The sequence below is a fragment of the Ammospiza nelsoni genome, chromosome 1 (assembly GCF_027579445.1).
Source record: "Ammospiza nelsoni isolate bAmmNel1 chromosome 1, bAmmNel1.pri, whole genome shotgun sequence".
NCBI lineage: Eukaryota > Metazoa > Chordata > Aves > Passeriformes > Passerellidae > Ammospiza > Ammospiza nelsoni.
Window position 1 is genome coordinate 27,709,926 of NC_080633.1, and position 12,691 is coordinate 27,722,616.

The following is a 12,691-nucleotide window of genomic DNA, read 5'->3' on the forward strand; positions in this document are numbered from 1 at the left end:
AGCTGATCTGAGTTGTGACATGGGTCAGAGAAATCTGTGCCATGGCACAGTTAATCTGCAAAAGTTAAGGACATGCACTGCCATTTTCCCATCTGTAATGTGGGTGGTAAGCTGAGCATGGGTATTTTGGGTAATGATGGGCTGCAGTAATGTCCAGGTTTATTTCTTTCCTCAAAATGCTTTGTCCTAAAAGGAGGATGTTGGGAGAGATGCTCCATAAGTCTGAGCTCCATATCAGGGACTCTTCTGTTTTTCACTATTAGTTGCCTTCCTGTAAGCAATGTGACTCTGTGGATGTGGATGTGGACTTCTTTTCTACTTATACATCAGCTCCTGTTCCCTGAGGCATAGTGTTGGTGCTGTATTTTATAAATGGTGAGGTGGAAACAGAAAAAAATGTTTGAGAGGGCATCTTTCACCCTGATTTTTTTTTTAGATGCCACAGCAATTGTGGAATATTTTCACACATTTTGAATGTGTGAAAACTCATTCAAACTCTCAGCCTCTGCTTTGAAACTATTACTGTTTCTTTGTACCACAGTGGTTATTTTTCACTATTGTGCTTATTTTCGTACTTTCTTATATGCCTTCATATTAGCAATAAAGGTAGTTCAAGCTCAAGTATAAAAATAAGTGAATATGTATGGAGGCCATGAAACTGCAGTAGAGACAGTGGCCCTGTCTCACAATGGTAATAGTAAGAAGGCAATGTTTATTAAGAAAACTAATTTTACATTAAACTTTGGTTTATGAAGCACTTCTCCACGTTTTTTTAGAAAAATTCCCCATGAAAACCCACAATCTATTTAAGAGCTGTGGTTCATATTGTAGGTTGCCAGAACAGGGCAAATCCTTACTCCTGTATATGTAATCGGAAGAAGAACGTATAGTTTTAACAGATTATTGATTATTGTATGGTTTTGCACAGATATGCATAAATTTGCATTAGAGCAAAACCATACAGAGTCAATAATTTGTTGTATTTTTGTAAGTGAAAACTTGGCAGGTTTGCATTAGCTGTGTATTCTTGGATTTTTCAGAGCCATGTGATTTTTTTTAAATTTAAAGAAGATGAAGCAACTTTTCTGAATGTTGGAACTTTGGCCTTTTTAAAATTTTGATTTTAAATGGCTTCTTAGATATTCCATTTTGTAGACTATAAATGGTTCAAAGACATACATTTCTGTCCTGAGGATTCTGTATTGAGGTTTCTGTCTTGACTCTCCTCTGAGCTCTGGATCTTAACAGGTCTATAGGTTGCATTGACATCCATGTATCCCAGCTCTTGTATTAATGGAGGAACTGTTTGAGCATTTTGACAAGAAAGAAGCTTCTAGCCTTTGAAAATGATGTTCCATGGTTTTTTGATTGTTGTTTAAAAATTGAGCAAATAACAGCTCTTCTGCTTGCTTTAAATAAAATTGAAATTCCTGACATAACCCATTTTCAATATCTCCATTTTTCAATATCAGGACTCATTGATCCTTGAGAAGTCTCAAAATTGGAGTTCCCAGAAAATGGACCATATTTTGATTTGTTGCGTTTGTCTTGGAGATAACAGTGAAGATGCTGATGAAATAATCCAGTGTGACAACTGTGGAATTACAGTGCATGAAGGTAATACAACCCTTCATTCTTGTTGCAGAAGGAAAGCATATGCTTTGCTTTTAATAAAATTTTGACTCACTTTCTTCAAACAACACCTTTCAATACTGGGGGGTATTTTTTTGTAATACTGTGTTGATTTTTTTAGTGTTATAACACCCGTCTTCTACTTGGCAATGCAAATATAAGAACCTGTAGGATGGGATGTAGTCTACAGATACTGACACAGTGAATGACAGCGTGCAAATATTGGAGCTATACACTGTATTTTCTCTTTAGGATATTCTATTAATGTGTTTTGTCTTACCTGTTTCAGTATATGAATTTGATAGCATAATTACAAAAGGTAATTATGCTATCAAATAGGAGATAGGAGAATAGGAGGCCTTCTTAATGGAAAGGTTATTTCACCTATATTTGTGCTATACCAAAATGGCATAGAGGAAGGGAAGAAGAAGGGTATTCTCCATGGCATGCATTTATAAGTGAAAACAGCTAGTCTTCAACTTCCTCATAATTTCCACTGACATTGTGAAAGAGGAGAATTTTGAAGTTAGAACATATTCAAGGTGTTGTTTTGCTAATTCCTTCAATATCTGGACTGTGTGTGTAATAAATGTAGGTGATCTGGTTTTACAGAAATACTCTAGAATAATAATTTAGGTGAATGTATGGAATTTTAACAGCTTTATGTGGAAGATAAGACTCTATTGTGTGTTATTGCTCTTTCTCTTGAGGTTGGACGCTAGAGAGACTAACACAGAGAGGCACATCTTTTTTGTTAAAAAGCAAAATCTTTTTTTTCCATTAATCAGGTTGGGGCTTTTTTCCTCATATCCTGTACATTTCAGGCCTTCACCCCTTTTTTTAAGTTTTCCCAGGAAAATGAGATTAAACTACTTCAATTCTAGAAATAAAAAGAAAATAGGCTTTTATTTTTTCTGAAGCACACAAAGCATTCATTTAATGTGACTCCCTTAATTTATGGGGTTTTTTACCTTTTTAGAATGTCTTTCTAGGTAGGAAGTGGTTTTATAAATCCCATACTCACACTTCAGTTTTCTCATACAAGATAGAAAACTGTTTGAGAACAGTAGCTGTCATGCATTGGGATGTATTTCAGTTCTTTGCTTGATGTCACTTAGGAAACCAAGGATGGAATTCCTGTCCTGTTGTTCACATGCCCTACATTGTGTGTCCATGTGTGCTTCTAGCTCTTGAACCTGTTGTGGTCTTTTGAAGAGCTAATCCATACTGCCAGTGTTACTTAGAGAGCAGTTGACACCTACTTTATGATGAGCTGGGTCACACTCCAAGTGCCTTTGAGGGCATTAGTCAGGTCTTACTGCCTTCTAGAAGTGTTGGACTTCTAAACTCCTAAATTTATGTGTTGTGCAGAATTCCTTCTTCTGTATCCATGAAGTTTTTTGGAAAGTAATGTGTAGAATATATTTCATCTGAGATACAGTAAATATCTAAAAGTCAGTTTTATAGAATCTTGATAGATCTTATTTTTCCCCTAGCACAGTCTAATATTAACTCACAAGGAACAAAAAGAGGATCTTTTGCTGATAGTTATAAATGCATCCTTGAGAGTTCCCCAAACATTACATCCAGTCTATACATCCAAACTCTAATGCTCTGGAGCTCCCTGAAAAATTTTCCATAAGATTTATTAAAAGATTGTAATAATTACTAAAGTAAAGAATGATTGTGATAGAAAAATGATCCTTTGCCACTTTAGAATGAAATGATGGCAATTTTTTGTTTTTATTCAAGAGGAGTACTTTAAAAATCTCCAAAAGATCACGTCCTCATTTTACTTAGTTTACTAAGCTTCTGTGCCTACAAAAGTAAGATTATAGCTGGCTTTCCTCTAGACGAAAGTAGTCCCATAGTTCAAAAGTCATTAAAATTTTAGTAGTTCAAAATCTGATTAAAAGTAATTGCTGCTCTTCTTTTTCCAGTGTTCCAGGCAAAGATTCCCTGTAGTCCCACTGATACAGAGAGTGCAATGTGTGTGTTTCTTTTGTTGTCATTGCAACAAAGTAAAATCGATTAATTAAAAATATTTAATTTTAGTTTGTTCTGATAAGTTCTACAGTGTGTACCAGGTAATTGGCTATACATGTTGGTTAATTTTTCACATTTGTGGTCAAATGTTTAGTTAGCTCTTTGCAATTAATTTTAACAATGAATACTTGAAAGTGTATATGAAGCAGTTGCGAAGTTCTGTTTGAATAGGTGAAGTCTTAGAGAAAAATAAGCGAGCTGTATATGTGAAAGTAAATGATGACTGTGATATAAATGTAAATTTCCACAGCAACAATTTGAAGCTGAGCAATTTGGAGTTTTACTTGACACTTTGTGTGTGTTTCATTGCTACATATGTATGACTGTAGTGTCAATAGAAATGGACAGTTATTTTGCTGTGTTTTTCTGTACTTGAATATTTTATAATGATAAGTAAGGGCAAGTGCTATTTTAAATCTGAGCTTTTTTCAGTAATTTTTTTAAATATTTGCTTGCAGCAAATAAAAATATTCCTGTTGTGTTTAAACCCCTCTCAACCACCAAGCCCAATACAGCCACTTCCTCATTTCCCTGCTGGCAGGATCAGAAGATAATGTGAAGGGTAAAAGCTGGAAAATTTGTGAGTTGAGTTAAAGACCGTTTAATAGAGGAAGCAAAAACCATGCACACAAGCAAAGCAAAACAGGGAATTAATTCACTGCATCCCATGGGCAGGCAGGTGTTCAGCCATCTCCAGGAGAGCAGGGCTCCATCACATGTAACGATTACCTGGGGAGACGAACTCCATCACCCTAAACATCCCTCCTTTCCTCCTTTTTCCCCTCACTTTGTATGTACTGAGCATGATGTCACATGGTCTGGAGTATCACTGTGGTCACTTGGGGTTACCTGTCCTGGCTGTGGTTCCTCCCATCCTGTCATGGACCCCCAACGTCTTTGCTGGTGTGGCAGTAGGGGAAATAGAAGAGGCTTTGGCACTGTGCACATCCTGCTCAGCAATAACAAAAGCATCTCTGCATTATCATCACTGTGTTCAGCACAAATCCAATACATAGCCGCATGTTTGCCGCTGTGAAGAAGATTAATTTCACTCCAGCCAAAAGCAGAACAGTTATTAAAAAAAATGGAACCTTTGAAGCTTTAGTTTGACCAGTGGCCTTATATATACACATATGTTCAATGACTTGGAGATTTCTGCACTCCTGTCCAGTGGTCACTGACTGACTATTTACTTCTGAATGCATGAGTAATAGATGAAGACAGCCTGTCATTAAGAAGTTGGAGTCAAAACTAAAATGCAATGGAGCAGTTACTTTTTGGTCCTGTCTGCCTAATCATTCAGTTTTGCTGATTTCCAAAATAAATTGAAAAGTAATTGAAAAGGTAATTACTATCTAATCATATAAACATGGCTTGCAACTTTGAGAATTATATTTTTTAATGTTAATAGAAGCAAGGTTTACTCTTAATAGCATTGGCTTTGATCTGTACTTTGGAAATGTATACCCAGACCACAGACATAGACTGTATTTATAGTCCTTTGTATTCTCATGTGCAGCTGCTTGGTAGTTTGAAAAATAAGTTCCAGAAATGAGCGAGTGTGTTTTGTAAACACATTGAAATCCAAGAATTTGGTTTTATTTTTTCCTTTAGTAGATATATTGCTGTGGCTGCAGGTATCATGCTGTGTCCAGAAATTTGTTAAAATATTTGAGCTTTTGAATTTTTCAGGGCACAGCATTGAGGGAAGAATCTCCTATTTATGAATTGGATAGAAATCAATGTAGTGATGTTTACCTGTACTTAGGAAGAGAAATATGCCAATTTCCTGCAATCTGATTTATTCCAAAATGCCCAAAGCAAGCTGGTGGAATACCACTGGGGTTTTCTTCATAGTTTTTATGTGCAATTTCAAGTTGTGTTATGAATGAGCCTGTTTTCTCTTCTTCTCTATAGCATGGTAAATAATTATGTCCTTTCACACCCTACTGGTGTCCCACCCAGGGTCCCACATAATGATGGTATTGACAATTTCTTGTTCTTCCCCTGAAAACCTTATTTTCTCCTTCTCCTTGTTGACTGCTATTTTCTTCACTGGGAGGGGTTCCTACATGCTTGACTTACGCCTTGGTGCTCTGTTCAAGTGAAAATTTCTGTCCACATAACCTTTCTGGTGACTGAGAGAGATTTTTCTATGACAGCCACCTCAGTTTTAAAGTGAAGTTATTCATTAGCTGAGAAAATACTCCTCTGAGTCAAACCTACTTCTTCTGGACACCAGGGCTCCCTCCTGGGTATTTGATGCTACCACCTTTTCCTTTTGAGGGCCTGGTGCAGCAGCTGCCTGTTGAGTTGTGACTTGTATTCCTGTTGGATTGCTTGCTTGCATTGATGAGCTGTTACATAAGGTCTTCCATGGAAAAAGAGGGATGATAGCTCCTCTGGGAACATGTGTCAGAGCTTACATGGAGGGAGCAACATGGCCAAGAGTTCGAGGGGAGTTTTCATTCAGACCTAAAGTCATGGACCTTTAATAAACCTTTACTTGACTTGCTGATTGAATAGTTCTGAGATTGTGAGAAATTCACTTTACTTTCTAGTACAACTGTTTACTCTGTGAGGTTCATATCACTTGCATGGCCTCCGTCACTTGTCCAAAAGCTGTCTTTGCACTGCAGACATGTGTCCAAAAATCTGTGGTTAGTGGAGTAAATAACTGGTTTGAATTGTAACTGCCTTTAAAACTGCATAAGTAGCATATGTGTAATACTAATTTCATACCCACTCTTACACAATGCATTCATCTGTTAGTTTTAAAAGCCTGTAATTAATTAATAAGTCCATCAATTAAAAATGTGTTCTCATTTCACATATCAGCCTATCGCTGTCACATCTTCCCTCTCCCCCCACACAAAAACAAGAAAAAAAATCATTCTTACTGAATTTGTATAGTTGCTTTTCAGAATTTTTACTTCTGTATGAAGATAATTGTCATTTCTTTTTATAAAAGTCTTCTTTAGACACCAGTCTGTCATTTTGGATAAACGCATTTGTGCGAAGATCTTGTAATAACAGGACACCTCCAACTGTGTTGTCAGTTTTTTTGACATCTTGATTGCAGTGTGTCTGAAGATGTCTGGCACACATCGTAGCATGTGGCACAAGTGTAGGTAGCATGCCTGCCAGTTGTTGTCCTTGGGTTAGTTGCTGTGAGTTAAATGAGAAAAGTTCTACATTTTTTGAGCGCTTTCTTTTTCATCTCCTATCTTTGTTTCTTACTGTACTTTGATGTGTATGTCAGAGACTAAAAATTCTCTTGCTAAAAGCGAGTGTAGTTGCCATATGCTCTACAGTGTAGTAAAACATTTCTGCATTTTAATTTTGCCCCTTACTGTGGTCTGCTGCTGTCTGGTATAAAAATCCATTTTTCAAAATCACATACTTTAGTACTCTCCATTTACTAAATAAAAATATTGTTCTGAATTTATGATGTGTGAAATTATTAATGTATTTATTTTGTACTGTTGGTCCAGTTAAAATTTGAATGAAACATATTTTGAATACTGTGATCTCTCAACATTTAATTCTGCAAACGTAGGGTTTACCGTAGAGTTTGTGTTTCAGAGTATATCTAGATGTAGTTGGTGCATATCCTCCTTGGCAAAAAAATTACCTTCCCAGAGAAACAGAGGACAAGCTGCAGCCACAAAAAGAACTAGGTCTCTATTTCTGTTTCTCTCAGTGCTATAAATTTCAGAACAATTGTTTTATTTAATGGTATTATTTTGGAGTGTGTGCAATTTCTTTTTATTGACAATCACATGAAAATATAAGCTATTGGCCGAGTAAAATGACATCAAAATTAGGGAATAAAAAGGTCTGTTTTCTGTATCTAATGACATACATTCAACAGACAACTTGGCTGTAATTGTAATATATAGATGGCATTAATGGAACTCTAGTAAGTGGTGTGAAAATTTTACCTTCTTGAATTTCATGTATTTGAATTCATAGGTTAGTATTACGCTAAACTGGTTTTATTGTTTAGTGTTAATGGTGTTCAAAGAGGTGTCAGAAATGGATTTATGATGCAGAAATCTAAGAGTATGCAGGCATGAGGATTTAATGAACTTAAGTTCAAAAGGAGCTTCTAGGGGTGTTCTGCAGATCCAGACTTCAGAATTTTTGTGAATGTTAAGGAAAGGCAGCATACATTTCAAGCAAAGTTTTTAAAAGTTACTTCATTTTCTTCAGCATATTTTCCAGTCAAAGGGGCAGCTGGTTGACTTAATGCCAAATAGGTCAGAGGTGCAGTGATAATACTTGAAACCAAAAATGTCCTTTACAGGTTCTGTATCCTTCCCCCTTTGTCCTTTCAGGCCTGAAGTTGTCACACTGTCTGTACAACTGGGTTACTTTTAGAGGGAGCCTAAAGATTACCTCCTGATGCTTTTACTAAGTAAGCCCTTAGGTTGCTTTCTGTTCCAACACTAGCAATTCCCAATAATTCATTCAGAATCATGGGATTGATCAACTTTAAATTGATCTTCAGTATAGGATGGAATGATTTACCAAGTAGCAGCTTTGTATTTGCATATCTATGCATTTTGAAGTCATGAAAATAATACTTTTTAAAATTTTGTTAATAGGAACAAAATAATTTTTCCAGCATGGCAAAATAAGGCAGGTAGTAGTAAGTTGAACCTTTGTTGTATTCAGCATTTTAAGGGTTCTAAAATGCTAAATTTAATTTATATTTATATTAATGATTTATTTAGACTTTGGAGGATACTGAAATTGGCTCTTACCAGAAGTCACTCAAGAACAATTACAAAGTATCTTCTGTGAAACCTAGCTTCAGAGCCAACAAGGTTTTATATTGTTTGATTCAGCAGCTTTATATGGCAGCATACACCAGGTCAGCAACAGTCTTACATGCTAGATTTCCTTTCCTTCAGCTTTGTGGTTGGACCAGATTGTTTTGATGTTTTTATCAGCAATGGTTAATGGTAATTTAGTTTGTTTTCTCCAGCTAAAGACCACTCCTTTTAGTTGTAAGAATGTGGTGTTTAGCTTTTACTAAATGCCACGTAGGTAGAAGAGTAAATGTCTCCTTATCTGTCAGAGATCTTAAATTCTTTAAAGCTGACACTAAGATTTATATACAAATTGGGGCAAAAAAATTGGGTTAAAAATATGGACTTTTTTTTCCCCCCACTTTAAAAACTGAAATATGTTTATATTGTTATAGAAATAATGTTTAATGCCAGCACATGTGATAAGGATCTAAATAATTGCAGCACATTTGTGTCATTTTCTAGGAGGAAAGATAAAAACGATCAGGTATAAATGACTGATAAGTATTATAAAGCAACCATTTCAGAATGAAGGTAAGACAGTTTGGGGAGGTCATCATTCTAATTTTAGTAGACTGATGGCGCTTAGGCTAGAAAAGCAAATCTAACTACTTTCAATTGGTGAAGAAGCATCAGCGTTTGAAAGAAACTGATTTTATTTTGCCATGTGGATTGAGGACAGAATTGCTTCATTGGTAATGTTAAGAAATTTTTAGTGAGTACTTTTAAGAAAATGTTAACATGTTTTGAAGTCTAAAGGAATTACTAATAGGTTCATTAGCTCTATGATATCAATGGACCATGTGTTTGTACATTAGTGTTATTGCTGAAAAGGAGATTTGCTGGCATCTATTCCAAATTGTGTTATTAGAATTAAAAAAAATACTTTGTGGAATGTTGCTTTAAGCTGATACCACATTATAAGGAAGATGGAGTGACTCTATGCATGAGCTATATGATCTTGAATATCCCTAATGAAATTTGTCTGTGAATGCACTTCTGCACATGACTTGTCCTTTCATTCTAGGACACTTTTTATTATGAAAAGAAACATTCTGTCATCTTATTTTAATTCTTATTGATGAGGCTCATCCTGTAATGGAAGACTATGTTTCTTAAGTGGTTCCTGCAGTGTTGCTTATTTCAGAGTGTGGTTGCAGTATATTATGCAGACCTCTGTTTCTGTCCCAAGGGGAGCTGGAGCACTGTTGCTATTTTATTACAGCCAGTGGGTAATGAAACAAAGTAAAAAATCATGTTGCTATTTAATTGCACAATTGAGTAATTTTACTGCTTTGAAAGCACAAATTTTGTCTTGATTGCTGCATTTGATAAATAGCTGAATGTAATTTTTTAGTAAAGTCTTCACTGTGTTTTAAGTGTTGACAATTAGGTATTTTTTCTCTTATTGAATAGCAGCTAAATGTTCAAAATGTGGGATATGAAAAAACAGTTTTGTGGTGATTAGCTTTAGTATCTTTTTGTCATTTGTAGTAGTACTAATACAACTTTTGCACTTGTGCAAAATTTAAGTAACAAATCATTTTAAACAATCTGTTTTCCTAAATTTGTGGTAATTGAGCATGCAGAGGTGCCTAAGCAGTCATAAAGAATACCCTAGTTGTACTGAAGAGGAATGGAGGAAGTGAATGATTGAGCCTAGCTATAATTTAAAACCAGGTATAAATGAGAGTGCTTAAAAAAATATATATATTTCATCAATCACCATTCTGGTGTCTCAGAATTGTAAGTTTGTACTCCACAAACTGTACTCTGGTTTTGAAATTGCACAAGTGTTCTTAAGGTCAGTTCTACAATTCATAAAGTAGGTAAATAGTCTTTATTTCATGTGTATATTCTTTTGTAGTTGATTTGTGTGCTGAATGCAAAGTGGAAAAGTGGAATGCATATTTTTGACTGGATTCTACTGACATAATGAACCTCTAGAAGAAAATCCAAGCACTCTTCCTTCCCTCCAAAAAATGTTCATTTTCAGGGAGAAGAGCTTGTTGCTTTTTTCTTGAAATATATTTCTTTACTCATAAAATGCATTGAGTTTTTAAAAAATATTTAGTTGCTTGAAGACTTGTTTTCTTACTTTTCTTCCTAATGGATATTCTGTAAGAACACAAAGTGTAGCTAGAAGAATAAAGTGAAACAGTCTTCTTTCTTCTTGTTTTTTAGTTGTAATCTAATACAATCATATAAAACAGGTGTCTTTTTAATGTAAAGGAAAATGTAAAATTTTTAATGTAAAGTAAAATGTAAAATCACTTTAAAATGTAAATTTTGCTCTAACCATAATAATTTCAAAAGTAATTGTAAACTTTCTTGAGTATCTCAGTATTTCTCTTGAATTGTTCCCCCAAATCTGTGTATGTGTATGTTTCCCTCTGAAGTTATAACTGGCAAGTGGCTGCTTCTGCAATTGTCTCTTCTTGTATTGATCTTCCATTTGTCCTGTGTGTAGGTTGCTATGGGGTTGATGGAGAGAGTGACTCTATCATGAGTTCAGCTTCAGAAAATTCCACAGAGCCTTGGTTTTGTGATGCGTGCAAATGTGGTGTCACACCTAGCTGTGAATTGTGTCCCAACCAGGATGGCATCTTCAAGGAGACTGATGCAGGCAGGTAAGACTGAATAAATGATGTTTTGAATTTGGTGTCATCTAACCCTTAAAATATTGGGTTTTTTCCTATACCTTGTAGAGACTCTGCTCATCCTACTTTCAAGTACGTTCCAAATGGGAGAAAAACTGCATGTTTTTATTTTAGTAGAGCAAAGGACTGGATCAGTAATGCCAGACAATGAGAAAAAGTAGCATAACAAAATTATATTGAGAATGTGCTACAGGTATTCAGACAGATCTTGTATATTATGATTATTTAGAATTATGAAGATTTTATTCTTGATTTTTGAGAATATTCTTTACTTCTTTTTAGGATTGAATTCATGTCTAATTTGAGAATAAGCAGATTAATTCTCATGATATCTTCAGTTCCTGTCACATTTGAAAATAAGATATACATATTAATGATAACTAATTATCTGTACTAGAGGCAAAAGCTGCATTATCAGTGCTGGCTGATTTATGCTTAGTGTTGCTAGGTTTTGCTGCATGGTTTCATGGGTGTGGTTTTTTTAAGGGTTTTTTTTGTTGTTTTTTTCTTTTTTGTTTTTGGTTTGCTTTGGTTGGTTTTTTTCAATAGACCATGAAAATTAAGTTTTTTTTCCATACACTTTATTGTTGTGTAAATTGCTTGTGTGTGGTAAAAAGCAAAGTTTTCCGGTGCTGGGCTTTTCATAAGCTTAAAAAAAAGTTACACAAATAAGTCAAGGTTTGTAGTGAAAAATTTTGAACCTTGGAGGTATTAGTGCTTTTTTAATGCTTTTAAAAAAGCAATAAATAGGTTTTAGGGTTCAGATCCTTGTTTCTGGTCTGTAGTAGGTTTAAGAATGTATGTGCATCTTCCTTATAAAGCCTTTACACAACTAAGCAAGTTGTGCTTTTCCAGTTGTTTTCTGTTTTGATAATAATGCTTCTATAGGCAAGAACATTACTCTTAAAGCCTATAAGTCAATTGTGTAACAGGAAATGTGAGACTTGATATCAGCTGGCAAATTTTATTTCAACCTTTTTATTCCTGTGTTCTACAAACAGTTTAAGCCCTATAAATATAGCTTTCCATGCTATCCTAGTAGAAATTATAAGTCAGCATTTTAACAATTACTTAAATTTTTTCCTTGTGAAGGGGTAGTATTCTTTTAGTTAACCTGGAAGTATTTTCTTTGTTACATTGGTTGTCTGTGCAGAAGCACATGCCTGCTTTGGTGACAGTGGGCATTATCACAGTATTTTATTATTGTTATTGTATCTTTATTTGGTGGATAATAATGATATTGCTATCCTGGGTAAGTTTATTCTCCCAGATGAAAAGGTTATATACTAGAAAAAAACAAATATAATTTGCTGTTTACTAGTTGAAATGTGAAAATTCCTGTGCTCTCTTTTTATTATTTATTTATAAATTTGGATTCTCAAGGGTAGGGGAGCACCATAGACTAGGGGTAGGGTCTTGGGGCAGTGTCTGTTATGCTTCCATTATATTCAGTTAACTGTAATCCAATTCAGTGCTATTCTTGATGTGTTAGGAAGGCACTGCTGAGTAACAGATTCCTTTACCTCACCATTGCTC

At 35.0% G+C, this 12,691-nt stretch overlaps 1 protein-coding gene across 5 annotated transcripts in view; it reads left to right on the plus strand.

Annotated features, from left to right (window-relative positions):
• PHF14 (PHD finger protein 14) overlaps window positions 1–12,691 on the plus strand; it is a 161,078-nt gene that overhangs the window by 16,079 nt on the left and 132,308 nt on the right. For all 5 annotated transcript variants that reach the window (XM_059476047.1, XM_059476039.1, XM_059476056.1 and 2 more), the window contains 2 exons: window positions 1,473–1,617; window positions 10,966–11,125. In XM_059476047.1, the coding sequence (XP_059332030.1) occupies window positions 1,473–1,617; window positions 10,966–11,125 (305 nt within the window). The remainder of the gene's footprint in view (window positions 1–1,472; window positions 1,618–10,965; window positions 11,126–12,691) is intronic.